This window comes from Cebus imitator, unplaced genomic scaffold (assembly GCF_001604975.1).
Source record: "Cebus imitator isolate Cc_AM_T3 unplaced genomic scaffold, Cebus_imitator-1.0 Scaffold177, whole genome shotgun sequence".
NCBI classification, from domain to species: Eukaryota; Metazoa; Chordata; class Mammalia; order Primates; family Cebidae; genus Cebus; species Cebus imitator.
In genome coordinates, this window is record NW_016107492.1 from 788,726 (window position 1) to 811,110 (window position 22,385).

Below are 22,385 nucleotides of genomic sequence, written 5' to 3' on the forward strand. Positions count from 1 at the left end.
CTTAAATTTGGTGATGCTTTGTTGAAAATAGACAGTAAGCAGGCAGGGGCAGAAGCGGAGAGACCAGTTAGGAAGCATTACAGTCATCTGGGTTTGAGATGATGATGGCTTGAACTGAGGTGTTACAAAAGCCAGCCATATGGACTCTCGGGCTGTACACTGCACTGGTCCAGGGAACACTGTTCCCATCAACTAAAACATGAATGGTATACCCTGGAGTTGTGCACTGCAGTGGTCATGAGGTGGGGGTAAGAAAGTGGATGTATTTGAAGACAGAATTGACAAGATCACCTGATAGAGTCAATGTGGGATATGAAAGCAAGAGAGGAGTCAAAGACGATTCCAAGATTTTTGGCCTGAGCAGCCAGGAGATTGGTATTGCCAATTTACTCAGATGAGGAAGACAGAAGTTTTGGGAATCATATCCTAAGTTCAGTTTCTAACATGGAAGCATTGAGCTGCCCATTAGACATCTAAAAGGAGAGAGATTAGAGAGGCAGCTGGGCTTGTGGGAGAATGTCCTCCTTAGAGATGCAAATGTGGGAGTCATGAGCATTATAAATGATTTAAAGCCAGTACACTGGCTGAGATAACCAAGGGAGTGAATATGGATAGAAAAAGCCTTCACAAAAGGCCTTGACACAGAGAATGGGGAGATGAGAAACCAGCAGAGGAAACAAGAAGCAGCAGCCAGAAAAGTCAAAGAAAAATGAGGTAAGTTTGGTGTCTTAGAAGCCAAGTAACCAAGGGTCTCAAAGAGGAAGGAGAATCAGATGAAGACTGAGAGTTCTACCATTGAAATTAGCAAAATGTACCTCCCTGGTGATCTTAGTAAGAATGGTATTGGTAGAATGATGGCAGCAAGAGCCATTTTCAAGAGAAGATGGTAGGAGAGTAATTGAAGACAGTGAATGATGGCCTCACGGTGATCTTGCTGGCCCAAGCACAGATAAAGAGGAGAATATGGTGTAAACCTGGAAAAGCATCTTACAGATTTGGTGTCTTTACAGTGAGAACTATCTGGCTCCTTTCTCCCTCTGTCCTTTTGCATCTTGAGGATGTCATGACCAGCCGAGACTGAGACGATAGATAATTCAGAGCTCAGAAATCAGGGGCAGTGAGGTACCAGTCTGGGTATCAGACTGCACTGCCTTATCTTTAATTATTGCCACAATCCCAACCTTTCCCTTTCCTTAAACCTCAGGCTCACACCTGTGCCCTTTCTTCTCTCTCAGAGGAGAACCTTACCCCCTCTTTGACTTTGAAGAGCTGAGATAACCCCCTTCTGTTTCTACTTCCCTCACTTCACTTCAAAACTCTCCAGCTCTCTGCCTGTTCCATGTGCTTACTTGCTCAAATGACAAAGTAAGTTCCCTAAATTCTAAGGCTAACCTCTAAGGTGAAAAGTATCTTTAGATTTTCTGTTTTCTACATCCATCTCCCAGCCCCCCTGACATGTGCATAGAAACGTATTTACACATACACAGTTCTCTATTAGTTCATTTCCATTGGCCTAGAAAAAAGTCTCTTTATCCTCTCTAGGGCATGCATTTTATCCAATAATCCTACTTCTGCTACTCTGTTCTAGGTGCATAATTTTTTTTTTAAGATGGTGTCTCTCTCTGTTGCCAGGCTGGAGTGCAGTGGCACAATCCCACTCACTGCAGCCTCTGCCCACCAGATTCAAGCAATTCTCCTGCCTCAGCCTCCTGAGTAGCTGGGATTACAGGCACATACCACTATGCAAAGCTAATTTTTGTATTTTAGTAGAGATGGGGTTTCACCATGTTGCTGAGGCTGCTCCCAAACTCCTGACCTCAAGTAATCCACCCACCTTGGCTTCCCAAAGTGCTGGGATTACAGGTATGAGCCACCATACCCAGCCATTAGGTTCATAATCTTAAATATAAAAAAAACACAATGTATTAATTTGTTCACTGCAAGTCTATTTATAATCGTGGAGAATTAGAACATTTAAATGTTCAGAAGTAGACGACCAGATAAGTAACATTTGTATGTTAACTCAATAAAATATTCTGCAATGATTGAAAATTCTAGTTATGAAATTATATAATAAAATAGAAAATATTTGACAAGTTATATTTTAAGTGCTTTGCATATATTCTCAATTTTAATCCTCTGCATAATCTATAGGTAGATATTATTATTCCCATTCTAATCATGAGGAAAATTAAGCACAGGAGATTAAGCAACTAAGTCACATGTAAGTGGTGGAGCTGGGATTCCACTGTACCGCCCTACAGTATAAAAATAGGTTATGAAGCAATATCTGCAGTGCATGCACATATATGTATGAAATATTCATTCCTCATTCCTAGGAAAAAGGACTGAAAGGATATATGGCTAAAAGTGATTGTGTGATTACATTATAGTGGTGGCAGAAGTATTTCCTGTAATTGTTTCTCTTCTCTCCAGATATGTTCTGTGTGATTATATGAATTTTAGATTATGACATTTAATATATGAAAAATAAAAACAAAGTCTGTAGGTCTCTCATTTATAAACAACTTCCTTTAGTTTCATGTACACTCTGAAATCTCAGTCAAGGTTCAAGAAAGGAGAATAGGTCTTGCAATCATACCTGAATTTCAGTTCCAGCTTTCCCGCTTCATAGCTATGGCAAGTAAAGCATGTTACTTAGCCTTTTACTTCATCTGTAAAATAGCAGTTTTTTGTGAGACTGTGTTTTTTTGGGAGACTTAAATGCAACTTAAATGTGCTAAAGAATAGGTAAAACTGAACACAGTAAATATGTTTCTGCTCTCTCTGCTCTGATGGCCAGTCTCTTTCCTTTATTTTATCATTACACATTTTGAACAGTCTGTACTTGTTAGTTTCAATTCTTCTATTGTTTGTTTGTTTGTTTTGAGACGGAGTTTCGCTCTTGTTGCCCAGGCTGGAGTGCAATAGCACAGTCTCGGCTCACTGAAACCTCCGCCTCCCGGGTTCAAGTGATTCTTCTGCCTCAGCCTCCTGAATAGCTGGCGTTACAGGCATGCGCCACCACACCTGGCTAGTTTTGTATTTTTCGTAGAGATGGGGTTTCTTCATGTTGGGCAGGCTGGTGATTTCCCTGCCTCGGCCTCTCAAAGTGCGCAGATTACAGACATGAGCCACCATGCCCATTCCTCTTTTCTTATTTATACATCAATTCCCGTAGTCTAGATTCCAACCGCAACCCCAACCCCAACCCCAACCCTGTTCTCTACAGAACCTTTCTTCATGTCACTACTGGCCTTTTGTGCTATGACTGGTCCCTGTGCTATGACTTCACCTAGTCCTTGGCCTCCTCAAGTCCTTGGGGTGTTTGATGCTTTGTGGCTCTTTCTCTGAACCCTTTCTCCCTTGGTCTCAATGACGTTGACCTCTCCTTGTCCTCATAGCACAATGACTGTTTTCTTCTTTGTTGTATCCTTCCCTGGCTAATCTCCCATAAATCATGTTTGTATTTAAATGTTACCTAGATTTTTGTCTCATATCTCTTTTCTATCCGAACTTTGAAAGCTTCTCCAATTTCGTGGTTTCAATTGTCGCCTCTCTACAAATGACTTACAAACTAACATTTGATAGATTCTGTCTGCAGTTCACCCCAGTGAGTACTTTAAAGTCAACATGTTGAAACCAAACTCATCATCTTCTCCTCAGCCTCTTTTCCTCACAAGAGTCCCATCTGATCAATCACATTATCTCCTTAGTCATTTTCTAAGTCCTTTCCTTTTTCTTAACTCCCTCTGTCCTTCAACATTTTAATCATTTGTCAAGTTTAGTTGATTCTGCTTTTTAAAAAACATTATATGCGTCTCCTTTCCCTTTTTGCATTGCCATTACACAACTGAGGCTCTTATTATGACTAGTCTAGAATATTGACACAGCCACCCAACATGTCTCTAAGCCTCCACTCACTTTCCTCTCCAGAACATGCTGTTTGCTGCTACAAAACAATTGTCTACCTAATGCAGCAATTTTCAACTGTTGTTTTCAGTGTAACACAACTCAGCGAGAACTCCTGTCAAAAACTACATGAGCATGATTTTCTGGGTGGTGTCATATATAATGTAAAAAAGCCCAATAGTGTGAACCACTGACTTAAGATTATTTATTCTTTCAATCACACAACTAACTGTATGACAAACAGTATTTTCAACACTAAGGACACAGTGTGATAAAAACAGACACACAGTCTGCCTTCCTGAAGTTTACATTTTTGTAAAATGAGATACATAAAAAAGAAATATCTAGTCAGATGGCAGTACATGCTGTGGAGAGAAATAAGGCAGAGTAAAGAGGATGGAAAGTGGGAAGAGGTAAAGGATCACTTTCGTAGAGAGGACATTCAAGTCAGGCCTCACTAAAAATGATGCTTGTGCAGAGCTAAAGGAGGTGAGGGAAAGAGCCATCAGGATATCTGGGGAGAGAAAATCCAGGCAGAGGGAGCTGCATGCTGAACCTTTGAGGATGGGCAAGAGGTGGCATCCATGGTTAGAACAGAATTGAGAGGAGCATTGTGGATGAGGTCAGAGATGCAGCAGAGGTCCTGACCACCTAAGCCTTCATAGCCATTTTTAGGACTTCAGCATTTATCTCAGGCATGATGAGGAGCCACAGAGGATTGAGAGGGGAAAGAAGCCATTTTGTAACATACCTTATGAAAAGATCAGTCTGGAAATGGCATTAAGTATAATGCATGGGGTGATGAGAAATGGATAAGGATTAAAGTAAAATAATTCACATAATCTAGTAACGAATTTAAGTAGGCAGTTAGATGTATTAATCTGGAGGTCAACGGAAAGATGAAATAAAAATTTTGGAAGTCTTTGGCACACAGTTGGTATAAAAAGCTTGAGAGTGGATAAGCTGACACCAAGAGACTGAGTACAAGGGATAAAAAGAAAGGGTCCAAGGACTAAGCCCTGAGATATACCCACATGTAGGGGGTAAGCTGATGGGAAGGCAGCACCCAAAGTGTCTAAGAAGGAGCTGCTGCCAATCTCCAGTGCAGCGTGGAGGCAAGAGCCTCATTAGATTTAGGTCCAGAGAAAATCGAAAGAAAGAAATCGGAATATGGAGTGATATTTCACATATGTCTAGCTAACCCACAGCTACCTTGATGGGAGCTATTTTGCTGGGAAGAGGCAGGAAGAACCTGATTAAATGGGTTCAAGAAAGCCTAAGAGGAAATGAGTTGGATACTACAAGTATGGAAAGTCTTTGGACAGATTTTGCCCTACAGGGGTGAAGAAAAATGAGATAGCAGCTGAATAGAATACAATAGGAAGAGTTTTTAGAAGGCAGTGATGTTACAGAATATTTGTATAAGACAAGCCAATAGAGAGGGGGAGATGACGATGCAAGAGAGATCCATTGTAGGAGCAGTGTTCTTGAGTCACTGATGGGGAGGGAACCTAATGGACAACTGGAGTGGTATGATCATAAATCACTTTGATCTAAAGACTATTTCGTCAAGAATTCCAACAGCTTTTCCCTACTTTGCATAACACCAAAGGTCTATCTTTGTGTTCTAACCACAACCTACCCTTCGTCTAAGAAGTGAATATTCTTCTCTAACTTATATCAGTCTCTTCATGTTTATATACACATTTAGGATTCCTTTCCTTTGTGTACTATTCAGTAAGGAAAGAAGGCTATATATATTCAATGGAAGCCATACTTCAAATATCCATAAAACCCTCTGTTTTTTTACTTTCAGTAAGTATAGTATTCCATAAATTACATGAAATATTCAACACTTTATTATAAATGGGCTTTCTGTTAGATGATTTTGCCCAACTGTAGGCTAATGTAAGTGTTCTAAGCATGTTTAGGCTAGGCTAAGCTATGCTGTTTAGTAGGTTAGGTGTACTAAATGTATTTTTGGCTTATGATGTCTTCTAATTACCATGAGTTTATTGGGATATAACCTCCACAGTAAGTTGAGGAGCATCTGTACCTGGTGAAGCATTGTATTGGCCAGGTCTGGAAGCCACATATATCACTTTTCACATCCCATTGGAGAGAAGTTAGTCACATGGTTGTATCTGATCACAGGAGAGGCTGGGAAATGTACTGTTGCTGGGCACATAGCTATTTTATTATGGTGGAAGAAGCGTAGTGTGGGTTTGGGTGGACAGCTAGCAAACTCTTTCATAGGCGTCTTTCATGATATCAGTAGTTCTTTTTGAATATGAATGAGCTTATACAATTTTGAGCAATAAAACATAAAATGTACAAAAGGGTACAAAAAGGAATTTCAACATGCCCTTATTCCTTTCTTAACGAGACTCTGTTCTCCTTCTCTTAGAGCTCAAGGTTAGAATAATGAGCCTGTTTTGACTAACAGCATTCCTGTAGCCTTCAGATTGAGCTGTTTATATATCAAGAGAGGCATTTGTGCATGTGTCCTCTATTAAGGCTCTGTCAGTATTTTACAGTTTTAGAAGATGAATTTGTTTTTGTTCCAAGTGTTTTCAAGTGCTTCAGTCAGTGGTCAGACAGGTTTTGAGCCTAGCTTTCAACGCCAACACAGAAAGGGAGAAAGAAAAAGAATTAAAAATAAATTCCACAATCTCAAATGAAATTTTATCAAGGATTTTGCTCTTTTAGACTTGAGGTTATCTTTCTAATTAAGGAGAATGGTCTTTAAAATTCAGTTCCTCTGACACCCCAAAATTATCAAAATAAACTATGTCATAGTGAATCTGTGATTTGAAAGTCACTGATAGAACTTATATGAACCAGAATTTTATGGATTATAAACTAGGATTTATCTGGTTGAAAAAAAATTACAATGCAAGAAGCAATTTTATTAAATTAAAGTCACAATCTGTTCTTTGCTGTTTTTTGAAAATTACCTATTACCTTTAAAATATCCTAAATTTAGACGAGGAATTAAAAATTAATACAATAAAACATTTTCACAAGCATTCTATTACTTCAACCTCTAATCAATGAGAACATTAATGGACTACTCTTTTACCACACCTTGTAGAGATGTATTTGGGACATAAAACAGTGTAAAGCCTTCAAAAGACAATGACTCAATATTTTCTTGTAAGACAAGTACTGTTAGTAGCTGGAGCACATTTGAAGGTCCAATGGCATACTTCTCAAAAACATTCTGCATTTCAGCATTATTTTAACCTGTACATTACATTTTTCACTTCCCTCATCTTAGTGAAGTAGAGAGACTACTGATCTACTTCTTTATCTTAATCATTCCTCCCTAACCCCAAGACAAAGAATACAAATTAGAATCTATAAAACGTTTTGTGCCCATGGCAATATATAGTTTTGTTACTGTACTCATAGGTATCTACTACCCTTGTTAGTTTCATTCGGAAAACATTGCTTTTTCAGTTGTAATCTTCTTCAGATGTTCCATTTCCAAGAGGTATAGGTGCAACCCAGCTACCTTAGGAAAGGAACACTGTGTACTTGCATGTTGTTTTAGTGAAACCAGACAATGAATATTCAGCAGTCTCAAATGTGTACAGAAATAACATTACAATTAGAATTATTGAAAAACCTTAGAGCAGAATATTAAACGATATTAAAAATCAGCCTTTGTGAATTACATCTACAAAACCTCAAATCGTTGAAGAGTTCTTAAACCTATTGATAAAACGTGTAAAAAGTGGTAGGGAGGGAGTTGAAGAAGTTGATACTTGTTTTAACCCTGGAGATCCACTAAGCTTTCTCACATCTCACAACTGCTTTTTGCAAAGCTTTCTATTGTGTGACCTAACTAACTTTATTCTGTAGTTCCTAACACCTGTATCAATTATATTTTTGTTCCTCTGTTTAGTTAAAAAAAAAAAAAAAAAAAAAAAAAATTTTTTTTTTCTTTTTAATTAAAAAAAAAAAAAAAAAAAAAAAAAAGTCTTCTAACAGCTTCTAACCGAAATATCTCTAAATTCATTCATTCATTCATTTATTTATTTATTTATTTATTTATTTATTTGAGATGGAGTTTCACTCTTGTTACCCAGGCTGGAGTGCAATGGCACGATCTCGGCTCACCGCAACCTCCGCCACCTGGGTTCAGGCAATTCTACTGCCTCAGCCTCCTGAGTAGCTGGGACTACAGGCACGCGACACCACGCCCAGCTAATGTTTTGTATTTTTAGTAGAGACGGGATTTCACCATGTTGACCAGGATGGTCTCGATTTCTTGACCTTGTGATCCACCCGCCTCGGCCTCCCAAAGTGCTGGGATTACAGGCTTGAGCCACCGCACCCGGCTCTAAATTTAGATAATGCTATTATGGCTTATTTTCTCTTCACTCTTTTTCTTTCTATTTCTTTTTTATGTTATTTATTTTTTTCTTTTAAGCTGTCTCCTACAGGAAGGATCTGAATATTTCTTAGCCTTGATCTGAAACTGTTTAGTTCTTTGGAAATAGTCATTTACATGTAATTATGAATGTATCATTTCATTGGCACTATTGTGAAATGATCTGAAGATAGGGGATTGTGCTTTACTTTGAAATTCATGTTTCAGAGCTTTAGGAAAACCTAATACTATTGCACTAGATCTTACACTAAAGATTTTGATAATCTATTGAAAATTACCAGTGAGAACTAAGATTCTTTGTCATAGATATATCCCCCTTTATCAGGAAAGTCACATTCAGGTAATAAGAGCAATTATTCTTGATTTAATGGGAACCATTTTATAAAGACCTCTTCTAACTCAGACTTTAGAGGTATAAATATAATTGAATGTTATAATTTTTAATTTCTCAGATCCATTCTAAAATTATCTAAGTGTGTAAGTTGATACTTAATATTCTAATGGCAGACACAAACACTGTATTTCCTGTTCTTGGAACAATGTCTTAACTGTGAACAAAAAACAGTAAAATATTTTCCGTGGAGATATTATAGCTTCAGAAACAATAACATCAACAATTACTAATAATATTCGTTAAATGTGCCAGGCATTATTCTAGTACTTTATTTAGTATTTAATCTTCCTGGCCACCCTATGTTAACTATTGCTGCTACCTTCATTTTCCAGATGAGGAAATTAAGGCTCAAGTAGGGTCATACAGTTGCCAAACGGTGGAACTTGAATTAGGAGTTCTGATTTACAGCCACCATCATAACTATTATGTTATGTTATCTCCCTTCATTTCTATTCTTTGATGGAGCCCAGGGTGTCAAACTGAGAATTCCAGGCAAATTGGCCAAACCAACATAAACGGAAAATAATACAGCTATCTACCAAGTCAAAAATTAGTTTTCTACCCTAATTATGTGTTTATTTTGTGGAGATGGTTGTAAATGCCAATTTCATGGAATTATTGTGAACATTAATTAGATTTACTTAGTAAAGCGTTTTTTATTATAATGGGATGTTACTGATACGTAGATGAACATATGTTACTTCCATATATATAATTTACTTTGATGATACAGGATAAGTGGATTATTCTTAATATCCTTTTAATGCAGATATAAATCTGAGTTCAACAAAATTCAGGTCCAAATTTCCAAGGCAGTTATGTTTTTGAGTTTACTGAATTCAGATATACCCTTCTTTGCTTATTTGCAATCTTCCTTCAAGGAAATGGCTTACTTTTTCTGTGCCAGTCATCTGAATTATATTTAGAAAGCATTGGCTATATTCACAAAGGCAGTCAAAAAAATCGTACTTATATGCCTCCTGGTAAGCAGTAAGCCCACCTGGTCAGCCTAAAATGCATACTATTCAAAGTAGGTTTTCTGTTTTTATTTTTTCCATCTTAGCTAATATAAAAATTAACATTAAATATTGCAGAAAGAAAGGTTCTCAAATTTTCGTCTCTGTTTATAGGTATGTTACAGCTTAGGTATTAGCAACATGTCACTCTAGATCATCTTGGCATTATACATTGAGTGTGTGTGTGTGTGTGTGTGTGCGCGCACACACGTGCATATATGTATATACGTATATATACATACATGTGTATACTCCACCTTCAATCTTATCAATATACACTGAATATATATAAAGGTGTATGTGTGCATATGTATATATATGTTTTTAAACATATATATATATATATATATATATAGAGAGAGAGAGAGAGAGAGAGAGAGAAAGAGTAAATGTTACATCATTTTCTGATTAGATTCAAGGTCAGAGTCAGATTCCTTGATTCTAAGTCAGGGCCACCCTGATTTTCTAACAATCTGGGTTTTGCTATTTCGCTATGCAATGTGGGTAATACCTAAGAGAGACATTATAGGCCACCATGACCATTTCTACGATGCTATCACATATCTTTGTTAAAGGAATAATAAAGTTCAATATACAATTCTGTGCAAGCATGATATAATAAACTGTCATAATTTTACTATTTTAAACAAAGATAAAAAATATGAGGACTGGAATTAGTTTATATATATTATTTGATTTTTCTATTTTAAAGAAAAGGGGATCTGCATTGCATATGTCTTACCATTCTTATTGGGCAATCAATAATGGTTCTGTTACAGAATATGGAAAGTCTCAATTCCATAGGATCTCAGGAGAGAACTGGACCTGATGATTTTGAAAGGATGTCTGATGAAAGGTAATTTTAGAATTTTCTCCTCATATTGTTTCCAAGGGCAAGAAAATGTTATTTTCATGTAATGCAATGTGAATTATAAGAACTAAAAAGAATGGAATTAAAGGACTATATGTTTACCAACAATATTTTATAGCAAAGAAAATGCTTACAATAGAAAATCTATCACAGTGGTATTGAAGGCAAATAACTATAGTCATGTTTATTTGTGTTTCCAGTTTTGCTTTGTTTTGATTAATCTTTTGTTTTGTTTTTGAATTTTATAAGTGTTTGGTTTAGAGCTACTCAACATACTTTTAAAATAAAATCATAATACCAATGGATGAAAAACACTGTTATGAAACAAGTATTTTATGATTTTTTGTTATTGCTGTTATTTATAGCAAAGAAAATGAAAAAGATGGTGGACACAGTCAGCATCTCGAGGTGAGTAGCTAACAAGTAAAAGTAAGACTATGATGGGGCTGTTCATATACAGCCCTTGAGTATACCTCTGAAATATTAGTCTGTCAATAAAGGATATGAGATAAATTAATAGGACTGTGATTGATTAGAAAGGCAAATACCAAGACTTACAGATTCCTTGAGAAATCATAAGAACTCCATTATTTTCCTTGTGAATTACTTTGTTTTGGTTATGATGATAAATTTTAATAGCATAGGGATTTCTCTTTATATTTTCTATACAGTAAAACAAAACAAAAACCCAACGCTACTGGTTTTATTTTCCACAATTTGATGCATTTTTTAAGTGATTGAAATATATAGGTAGTGAGTCTTAGTCACAAGGATTAGGTCAGGAATCTTCAAATTCACATAAATTCACTTGGAGTTACTTAATCCAATTTGTTTGCTGAGTTTCCTCCCTCATTTAAAATAAACAGTGGAGAAAAAAGTCTCTCATCTCCCTTATGTCATCTGTAACTTCAAGTTTCTTTTACTTTCCTGACCTCCCACTTGTCCTCTCAGGCGTCACCATGCTAACCTAAGTGTTTGGTTTCTCTTGCTTGCAACTCCAGCTTCCATTCAGTCTGCTGAGCATCATTTTTAATTCATGTATGTGTATTCAACCTCCAAATACTTCCAACTCCACCTTCAATCTTATCCGTTTTGCTTTTCCAGAATTAAAGTTTTTCTTAACCTCCTCTTAAATTCTGACTCTTGATATAAAGAGAACATTCCCTCTAACCCAATAATTTTTCATCTCTGTTGGGCACTGACCTAATTCACTGATGGATTTATTCAACAACATATATTAAATCCTGCTAGGTACAGGAACTGTGCTAGGAGCTGAGATTTAATTACAGCTGGTATATTCCCCATGGAGTTTTATAGCATAGCAGATTAAAAATCAGAAAGCTATGGACCCTCTTAGAAAATTGTATTCTCATAAAAAAAAATTATGTATAAAACTGCTAGAAATTAACCCCCATTCCCCAAACACCCGAACACACACTAATGCTGTAGACTCCGCATATCTCTTGTATTCTTGTCATATATATACTTCTTCACCCGGTAACTTAGCCAAATAATAAGAGAGGAATGCTTCCTCTTTCTGACCTCACAGCTTCTGAGCCACTTTTTTCATCTATTTCCAAGTCATTTATGCTTCCTTCTTGGGACCCAGACAACAAGCTGACATTCTTTCCTTGTCTCTAGGCATCTTTTTAAAGATCGTGTTTCCCCATGAGAGTGTCGTGTTGTGTTTGTTTTTTTATGTTTTTACCCTTTCACTGCCATCTTCCTCTGCTCACAGCAAGCACCTACTCATCTGCTATCTAATATGGTTATAAAGAAAATCGCTTTGCCAGTCTCCTGGAGAGGTCTCCCCAGTTCTTTCCTTTGATGCCTGTTATGTTTTGTGAGATAAAAGTATAAATAAAAGTAACCTTTGTGGATGGACTTCATAGCATTAACTCATAAATTCCAAGTGGCACACAAACTAAATGGCAAATTAAACTGAACTCAATCTGCCTTAGTCTTTCGTGGACAGCTCCCAGGGCAGGGGATGAATCATGGGGAAACAATCTCACATCCTTCTTCCATGTTCCAGGTCCGCTTCTTATGTGTGTTACCCATGTGCAACTAGCAGTCAGTGCCCAGTGCCACTGCTGGCACTGCTGAGGCATTCACTAATAATAATCATTGTCATCACGATGGTTTCAGTTAGGAGATAAAATTAGGAGGTGAACTAAAATCTAGACTGAGCTCTCTATGTCACCTTTCTATCACAGCTGCACCAAAGGAGAAAAATGAGACATCACTCCACAAGATTGGGGTGATTTCTACCTGTGAAAGCATGTGCTTTTCACTAAAAGAAACTTATCTTGTTATTATCCATGTAAGACAGTGAAAAGAGCTGTTTTCCATTTTGTAGAAGTTTGTTACTTACTACTTTTTAATATATGTAGTACTTCCTAAAACTTATACCACTCAATAGTTAATCTGGTTTTTTAGTAAAAACATCAATAATCTTTAATTTTCAGTCATGAAAAATAAGTCTATACTTTGGTTACTCATCTTAGAGTTCTGTTTAGTATTTATTTTGTTTCATGTTTCATTGCATAAGATTGAGATGTCAGATTTTACATGCCCACTATTGAATATATATTGTAATATTTCTAATTTTGTTTTCCATTAAGACAAATTTCATGCTTATTAATATTCTCATTTAAAATTATCCTCGTAAACTCTCAGATTCATATAAGATAACATAGCATATGACAGCTCTTGGGGAAAGGTGATTTTTTTCCTTTTTTTTTTTTTGGACAAATATTTCCATTAGAATGAGGAACATTTGTTTTCAGCCTCAGAAATGCTCTTTAGAGAGACAGGCAGAGGCTTCTCTTAGACCTGCCGCTCAAAGACAAATGAACTTACAACTGTGACTCCATTTTTAAATAATCAATTTGCAGCCTTAAATGTGTTTGTCTGAAGTTGTGTGTTGAAAGTGAACATGGACTTATTCCTTTGTTTCATGTCTTCTTAATTTCTTTTAATTATGCAACTAGTCTTATCCAAAAAGTTTCTCCTAAGATCTCAGATGAGCATTAGTCAATCAGAGTTACCCATTTCTGTTTCATAAGAGTTCCTTATGTGGTTTGGATTAAAGTTTGTTTAGTGACTCACTAGCAGTGAGAAAAAAAGTTAAGAGTCACTTTGAAATGTCCAAAATTAAAGTACAGTTTCTTCAAGTAGGTTCAGAAAGGCTGACATTTTAATAAAATATCTATCTGGGTGATATGAAATGAGATAACATAAGGAAGAGCCAGGCGCACTGGGCATGCAGAATCTAGAGTCTTTGTTCTTTTGTTTATTTTTCAACCCTTTTAACAAACTACAAGCATCCAGAAGAGAGGTCATCCTTAAAATTCGCAATTTCTAGATTCTAAAAGATATCCCTGAAATTACAGATTTTCAGAGTTCTGTTTCCAAGGGAGTTTATGCTTTAATTTAATCCCTTCTGATCAGTTATTTTCTATGATGAAAATATTTTATGCTTCTCTATAAAATCCGGAATATTAAAACTAAAACCTTACAATGAATCTCTGTTGAGAAGTCAAAACAAGTAAGAATTATTAACTACATGTGAAGGAATTACATTATCTGGGAGAGATCATTTTATGTCAGAATTCTAAGGTCAGTGAAGTGTTAAGTTCTTTCAAAATATTTTTACATTCTTTATGCTTTCTAAGCCTACTGCTTAAGAGAGCTTAGAAGCATACCTTTGATAACAAACAAGACATTCATAATTTAAAAAAAGACTAGTTCCATATTTCTTATCCTGCCAAAAACAAGGAAACGAAAAAGAGAAGAGAGAAAGAAGAAGAGAAGACAAGGCTTTTCAATCAGGACTGAGAATTAATATTAGTATCACAAGATCTTAAGTACAGGCTTTTATTTGACCTGAAAAAGCGAACTTCTGAAAAGTATTTATGAAATGGAGGACTATTATTTTGACTTCATTGTTTTCATGGAAGCTTTAGGACTTTATTTTAATATTATAACCAGAAAAGTTAAAAAGCTCTATTTACTTCAAATGGTCTTCCAAATCCATCCAATAGTCAAAGGCTAATGAAGCTTTGCAGTTCACATGGATTTTGAAAATTTATATCCACTTTTCTTTATTGTCAGGCCAAACAAATGTTTATGGTTCTGTGTAGTTCTTCTGTTAATACTGTAGTTTCTTCCTGTGCAAACTGCATTAGTGTACTCTCTGATATTGTCATTCCTGGCTCTGATAAACTATTAGGCCACTTAACTATATCCTGTGCAGGGCCAAAGAAGGAATAAAACAAAAATTCACCAACTATTTGAAACCAGAGAAAAAGCAGAGTCAAATAAAGTCTTGGGATAGAAAAAGGTACGTGCAGCTAGACAGGGACAAGTCTTGGCAAAGATTAGACTGATAGCTTCATAATTAATGGCTTCTTGACCTGAATGTGAAATGTTACCCGAGGCCCCAGGAGAGGTGAGCTGTCTTCATATTTACCCCATAGCATCCTGTATTTCTCTTATAACATACAGGATACTTGGCACTTTTATGTTCAGTGTCTCCCTTCTGCACTAAATCCTTTATCTTGCTTGCTACTAAATTCCAGCACCAGGGACACAGTATGTGTTCAGTAAACACTTGCCAAAGGTATGAAAAAGTGAATGGGAAAGGGAGGAAGGGTATAATGGAAACAGCATTGTTTACAGTTTCTGTAGGCTGTTTTATACACGTTTTTTCATTTTAACTCTCACAGACCTTACAAAGTCTTGTTCCTGTATTAGAGAGAGAAAAAAAAGCAAAAGTTTAAAGAAGTTTACTAACTGAAAGTCTTGCAGCTAGAAAAGCTGCTATCTAAACGTGAGTCTCTGCCTCCAAAACCCATCCTAATATGCCATACTATATTGTCTCACCTACGAGCCTAACAATTTGTTTCAATACACGTGGTGTGTTTTCATCTAATGCAGCCTTTTTGACAATGTTTAGTGTATGACATCACAGTACGAGGATCTTGGAGCTGAAAATTGTGAAAATAATTTACTTACTTTCTGATTTAACAGAAGATATTAGACATGTAAATAACAAAAGTTGAAACCAAAAATATTTTGATATTTCAGAATGCCTTTGACGTTTTAAACTTAATGACCTAGTGGGAGATATAGACAAATGATAATCTTTGCAATACTATCTAAAGAGCCCTATTAGAGAGCGTGGAGCAACTGGGCAAGATGCTGTACCGAGACTAGGCTACCATTTGAAGGCAGAGCAGTTTTTATGCTAGTGTTTATGGAGCCTGAAGAACTTCACCATGGGCCGTAGGACATAGGACAGCATCCCCAGCACCCACATGTACAGAAAACCATCAGCAGTCTGCAACCCCAGGCAAGGCAACTCTGTCAGGTTCATAGACCAGCAGGGCCAAAAGTTGGGACTCGGGCATGTAAGACAGCAGCCTCAGGGATTGATGGGAGCACAGCAGGATAGGGCCAACCTGCATGTGCATTTCCACATGCGGTTAGCGCGTGCTGGGCTTAGTGTGTCCGGGGCTGTGGCAGTTGGTGTAGGTTTGTGTAGGAGGGCTCTCTCCACTGCTGTGCCACAAATCAGCCAGGAAGTGTACCTCATGTAAGTTGACATAGGTCTATGTGTGAATGACCTAATGCCTCATTATATGTGACGCATCTTCACCTTCTGTTTATGGTGGCTCTGGCTGTCCTCTGCAAGATTCCAAAAACAGTGACCTCTGTACTATTCCTGAAACACAGAAAAACTGACCATGCCTCAGGGCCTTTGCACTTGTCTTCTTTCTTCCTGGAATGTTCTTTCCACAAATGGCCCACTTTCTCACTTCCTGTCACTTTATCCCAGTGACTGTCCCTGACCACTAAATATAAAATAGAGGCCTCAACCACTACCACCAACATCCCTCTTGCCTTGCTTTATTTTTCTCCAGAGCCTTAACAGTTTTTGGTTGATTAACTGTCTTCTCTGTAAGACTCATTAGGACAGGGATTTTATTTTGTCCACCATAGTTTCCCCAGTGTGTGAAAAAACTAGCAAATAGCAGGTACTGAAAAATCATTTCTTTTGAATGAATAAGTTTTGTATTTGTATCTCTAGCACCTGACATAATAGGCAGCACTATTATGAAATAATATTTATTGAGTATATAATATTTAGCCCAGCATATGAGGCCTTTCACAGTCCAGCGTCTACTTAGCTGACACCCTTGTCATCTGCCATTCCCCCTTCCTGTCCTAAGGGCTGGTCACCCTGAAACTCTTGCTGTGACCAAGCGTGCCATGCTCTCACACCTACATGTGCACTTGTTACTCCTCCTTCCTTCTGTGTGATGAGCTGTCTTCCCTCATCCCTCTAGCCCACACCTATCTGCCACCAAATCAAAATTTCTGTTGCTGATTCATGACGGATACACCAGTGGCTCTTTTCACTCGTACTTTTTCATAATATATTCAACGCCGTCTTCCATCCTTTGTTGTAGTATGCTTCCCCTCAAATTGCAATTGTCTTTGCCTTGTCTCCTGTTCCCCTCTCTAGCAATTTTGAGGTGTGCCAGTGTTTCACTCATTTGTTGTCACATGGTGTCAAATAGTAGCAGAGAAAGAATGATGGCTTCCATTTGTGTCTCTCCTGCCCCAGACACCATGCTGGGGGTCTTTCATACCTTCTGACAGATCTTCCAAAGAACTTTGCAAAATTGGTATCACTAATGCCATTTTAAAGGTTAGGTAATAGAGGCTTAGAGAAGGGAAGCAAGTCAGCTAGGGCACCAGGCTAGTAAATGTCAGAGCCACCCTTCAAACCCAGGTCTGCCTGTAAGCCAAACTCTTGTCCTCTCTATGGCATTATGGTTTAAATGACTCGATGTGTATTCCTTATGAAGGAAATATGATACTTTAAAATCATATTTCTGGTATTCTTTTTTTGATGCCTGTAAATGTAATAAGCATTATAAATCTTTGTTGAGAAAATGCTGAGTTGCTGTATGCATATATGCATATTCTCACTCTTTTGCTTCCTCCTGCCTGAACCCCCATCCCCCTCAACCCAGGCACACACACGATTGGTAACTGAGTGGCTTTGTAACGTGAAAAGCTGAGAACTGCCATTTGGGCATTTGTCTCTGGTCCGCTTAGGCTTTGGCTCAAGGGAAAAATACTTTTTGTGACATAAATGCCTAATCTGTTTTTTTTCCCCAGTAAACAGACAGCATTTTAAAAGTATCTTAAAGCTCCAGATTTACTTGGCATTTCTATAAGACTTTAGTAGCTCATCATGACCTGATTGATGATATTTCATTTTATCTCAAATGTGAAGAAAATATCAGTCTCCATGCATCATTTAACGGAAATATAATCATAAAAAGCCCTGGCTGTTCCCAAATGATTTCAAAGTAGGTTGGATAGCTATTAAAAGTGGCTGGAAATCTTAAGTTGTGCTTTATTTTAAGCATCGGAACGTTTCTCTTACATTAATGAAATCACTTATGATTTCCAGATGTTTTTAATGTTTTCATTTAATGATAGTATATTTGCCCAAATACATTTCTAGTTAATCCTAAAGAAAATCTTTTGTACAGATCTGTGCTACTTAAGGAATACATTTGTAAGCCAACTGTTTCATAAACACTTTTGTTTATAATTGTATGAGACAGGGAAGAGTGACAATGGTTGAGTTTACAGATGGCCCAGAGAGCAAGGTAAAAAAAAAAAAAAAAAGAATTCCAGCGCAATTTGTTTAAACATAAAATTATTAACTTGAATATCAGCCTTTTGGGGAGGATTTCTGCATCCCTCAGAGGTCCTAGCCTAATGTGGGTGCCACCAATAAGCAAAACCAAGTGTAGCCAAGTATTTAATATTCAGAGTAGATGAATAGTAGAAAAACAAGTGACAGTTGCCTATTTGTAAGGCATGAATTATGCATCACTGACTTGCCAGCTCTTGACTTTTTACTTTAAAAAAAATTGCTCCCTGTGTAATTTTGGCTCATTTCCAGAGTCCGTATTCTTTACTGCTAGCTGAGATGAGACGCCAAACCCCTGTGCTGTTTGAATTTGCGCAACAATGCTTTAATACCCAGAGCTCCTCCATAAATAGTCTGTTCTCCCAATACTCAGTGAGAAAACAACCACAGGAAATCTGGGAATGTGCAGCTAGCCCCGTTTAATTGATCTAAGCAGCCAGGGCCAGCAGGGGAGCTTTCGCGTACACAGCCTCTGTTCCTGGCTTGCAGGACTGTTTACCTAAGGGGCAAAGAAGTCCACCTGCGAAAGACACCATGTTGCTGCTACAGCCTTAGCAACAGCAGTCGCCCGGTTTTCCTTGTTGTTGTTTACAGTCTGGAGATCCATACTCCTTTAAGAAAACACTAAACTCCTTTCCCTCATTCCTGGCCCCAATCAGTAATCACCGAGACTGTCAGCTGCCTGCAGTCATCGGGAAAAGCAGCCTGAGGAAAGTTAAAGGAGCACAGATGGACAGTTGCTTTTTGCATGCAAGTGGCCAGCTAGGATCCGGGGGGCATCAAGCCATGATTTGTATTTCTGTGCTGGATGCCTTGGCAGCTATGGCTTGGGAGGTTTTCTCCTAAAGGAGTGGAATTGCTGCAGCCGTCTTTGGGTTTTGGGTGAGCAGTAGGTATTTGGGTACATTGTGCTGTTTTTGCAGAGCCCCACAATGAAGATCCAGGAGCATCCCAGCCTATCTGACACCAGACAGCAAAGGAATCAAGATGCCGGTGACCAGCAAGAGAGCTTTGTCTCCGAAGTGCCCCAGTTGGACCTGACTGCATTGTGTGATGAGAAGAACTGGGAAGGTAGGGTCGTTTGATAGGATGATTTACTATCAGAAAAGCATAGATAAATAAGCACAAATGAGAGGCATGTAACCATATGAGAGTGTGGGTGAGAGAGAGAGCTATGCATGCAGAAGTAACAGCATTTCTAAATGACTGAAAATCCTTGACCTGGCATAGGAATACCTCAGGGTAAATGTTGCTGAGGGTAGTTGCAATCTAAGGAAGGAAATAGGCTTGCCCTTTATCATAGTGTCACCTTGCAGGCCTTTTTTTTTTTTTTTCTTTGTAACTCACCAGGAGTACTGATCTGTGCATGTCTTTTCCCCCTCATAGTACCAAGGAGAGTAATAGGGAACCTGTGTGCTTTTAGGATTTCTACCTTCTGTAGCGCGATCTTCCCACTGCTGCATGCCAGCCACCTGCCTTTCATTAAATCTTCCCATTTTTCAAGAACGCCGTTTTGGTTTGCTTTGTGTCTACGTTTGTTTTTATGGATAGATTTTATTTCAGGTTAGCAAATGTAAGGGAATTGCTTATCAAAAGGAACAGTGAATACGTGCATCTTCCTGAAAGCCTGTAATACAGTGCTTTAGATTGTTTTCTTTCTAGAGACTTTTGGTGAAAACATTAGAAATGTACTTGCGAGGAAGAAGAGAGTATCCTTGTCAAAACTGTGTTTCAGGGAGGATATTGCAGCAGTTTTATCAAGCTGCTTATCCTTTCATGATCCATGTGTCTACATCCAGACACATACCAACGTGGATCCAAAACAAATGCCAGTCTACCTCTATATAGTATGTGCGTGGAGGCTTCGAGGAGGGAAAAATTGTGCACCTGATTTCAATACGGCAGGATGACTTAACACAATGACTTCCCGGGGGGTCACAGCTGTGAAAAATCAGTCCCGTTTCAGCACCTGGATCTCCTTGTCTTCTCTCCCTACCCCCTTTCCTTTCTCTTTTTTTTTTTTTTAACCAAGAAGTTATGTTAATGACCTTAGATAAAGGATCAGGAGAAGATCTGAGAAGACCACCAGGTGAAAAAGAGTAAACCCCACTATGCTTCTGGTATCCAGGGCTTTAGTGAAAACACACTGTTTTTTTATTCTAGTTCCCTGTCCTTGAAATCTAAGAAACCTGTTTTAGTTCTTTTTATATAATTCGGCAGTGGATTAGCAATTTTTTCAGCTATTTTCAGCTCAAAATGCATTCACTCAGCAACAAAATGCAGGGTTGTTTAATTTTTAATTTAAGTTATATATTCCTGAGTACCTTTCTGTTCTTTCATTTTTGAGTACTTTGAAATAATCACATTAGTTTTTAATTCGTACATTAAAAACAACCTGTGTCCCCATCCCCCACAAAAAGTCCCATAGTAGTCACTGTTACCCAAATAAAAGAAAAATGCAATAATCAAAAAATAAATGTTACATGTGAGTCTTAGTCATATAGTCTGCCATAAAGCTCTATAAAAAAACTAGAATTTTTGGTTAAAATTCAAATTAGCCACATTTTTTTTCTTCCTCCTGAAATGGACTCAGTTTGATTATTTTTATCTTGGTTAGTCATAAATGTATCGTTTCTCCCAGCCACTTAAATAAGGCTAATATAAAGCTGAAAATACTCTTCAGAGTGACTGAGAAAACCAGTTTATAGTTTCCTTAAAACTATTTTATTAACATAAAAAGTTTTCTTTCAGATAATTGAAGGAACCAATGTTTTATTTTAGAAATCTAGATGTATATTTTTAAAAGGTTATTGGGAAAAAAATGCATTGCATTTCAATAGGCTTGGGAAAGTAAATTGTATATTTCAAGTAATTTTTGAAATCACTTGCTTTAACTTGTTTTGTTTTTGTTTTGCCAGTTACTGTGTTTGTCATTGAATGTACATATCTTTAAAATCTACGTGGGTTCACATCAAGGCTATTCTGATCATTTGGTTACTGCTTTCAGTGATCTTATTTTAAAGATTATATACTTATTATAACTTTCTAGGTTACATTATAGCATTAATATAGCTATAACTATAATCAAAGAAATTTTTGCATAAAATGAGAGTAATAAGTCTGATCACTAACATATCACTTTTCTAAAAGCTAAAGTAAGAAACAAAATAGTGTCTTTCCAGTAAGGAATAGACTTTGCACTAATTTGTGAATGTGAAGCCGGTGCAACAAAATATATAAATGAGAGTCATAATTACCAAAAACCATGTGAACCAGCATCCACATACAGGACCCCATCACCAGTCTTCAAGCTACCATCCCCTCTTTTTCGGTGTGATTGCTCCTTCCCATCCCCATACCATAGCTCATATTCTCATTAATATAGAATTGTAAAATGTCAGGCAATACTTACTGCAGAGGCGAGCACCAGCAGGCTGTTCACTAAGTACTGCCCGTCCACACAGAAATGATGTTCATTGGTTTCTGAGGCTCACTAACAAGGAAACAGAAAGGGAAATAAAACTACTAAATAGATTCCATAAGCTATGTAGAATGGGACCTTCGCAAAGTGAATGTAGGATCCAAGTCTGTTCATGCTTATTGGCAAATACTAAGCAAACTATGTTTTTAAAATATATATAGCTGTTTTAGGACACATTATTTGATTTATCCACATGACTATTACTAGAATTTTCAATCTCCAGAGTTAAATGAATACACAAATTTTATGTAGTACTCTGTGTTTTAAAGTTCTTCAGAGTTGCATAATTAGAATGTTCCCAAGCAGCCAATTATGTTGATTTGAGGATACTCCTTGTGTAAGTACTGGAGCTTAAGCACTCAGCTACTCTATTCAGTAGGTCCTGATGGAATTAAACTTAAAGGGGCATTTTAAGCTGGGCATGGTTGTATTCGCCTGTAGTCCCAGCTACTTAGGGGTTGAAGCAAGAGGATCATTTGAGCCCAGGAGCTCAAAAACAGCCTGGGCAGCCTGGCAATACCCCACTTCAAAAAAATCAAGAGATGGGTGGTATTTTAAAAACGGCATAGGG

At 37.4% G+C, this 22,385-nt stretch overlaps 1 protein-coding gene across 10 annotated transcripts in view; it reads left to right on the forward strand.

The window, feature by feature from the left end:
• The window catches only part of FAM13A (family with sequence similarity 13 member A), a 390,503-nt gene that overhangs the window by 340,167 nt on the left and 27,951 nt on the right, over window positions 1-22,385 (forward strand). For all 10 annotated transcript variants that reach the window (XM_017545084.2, XM_017545082.2, XM_017545085.2 and 7 more), the window contains 3 exons: window positions 10,501-10,577; window positions 10,958-11,000; window positions 19,257-19,404. In XM_017545084.2, the coding sequence (XP_017400573.1) occupies window positions 10,501-10,577; window positions 10,958-11,000; window positions 19,257-19,404 (268 nt within the window). The remainder of the gene's footprint in view (window positions 1-10,500; window positions 10,578-10,957; window positions 11,001-19,256; window positions 19,405-22,385) is intronic.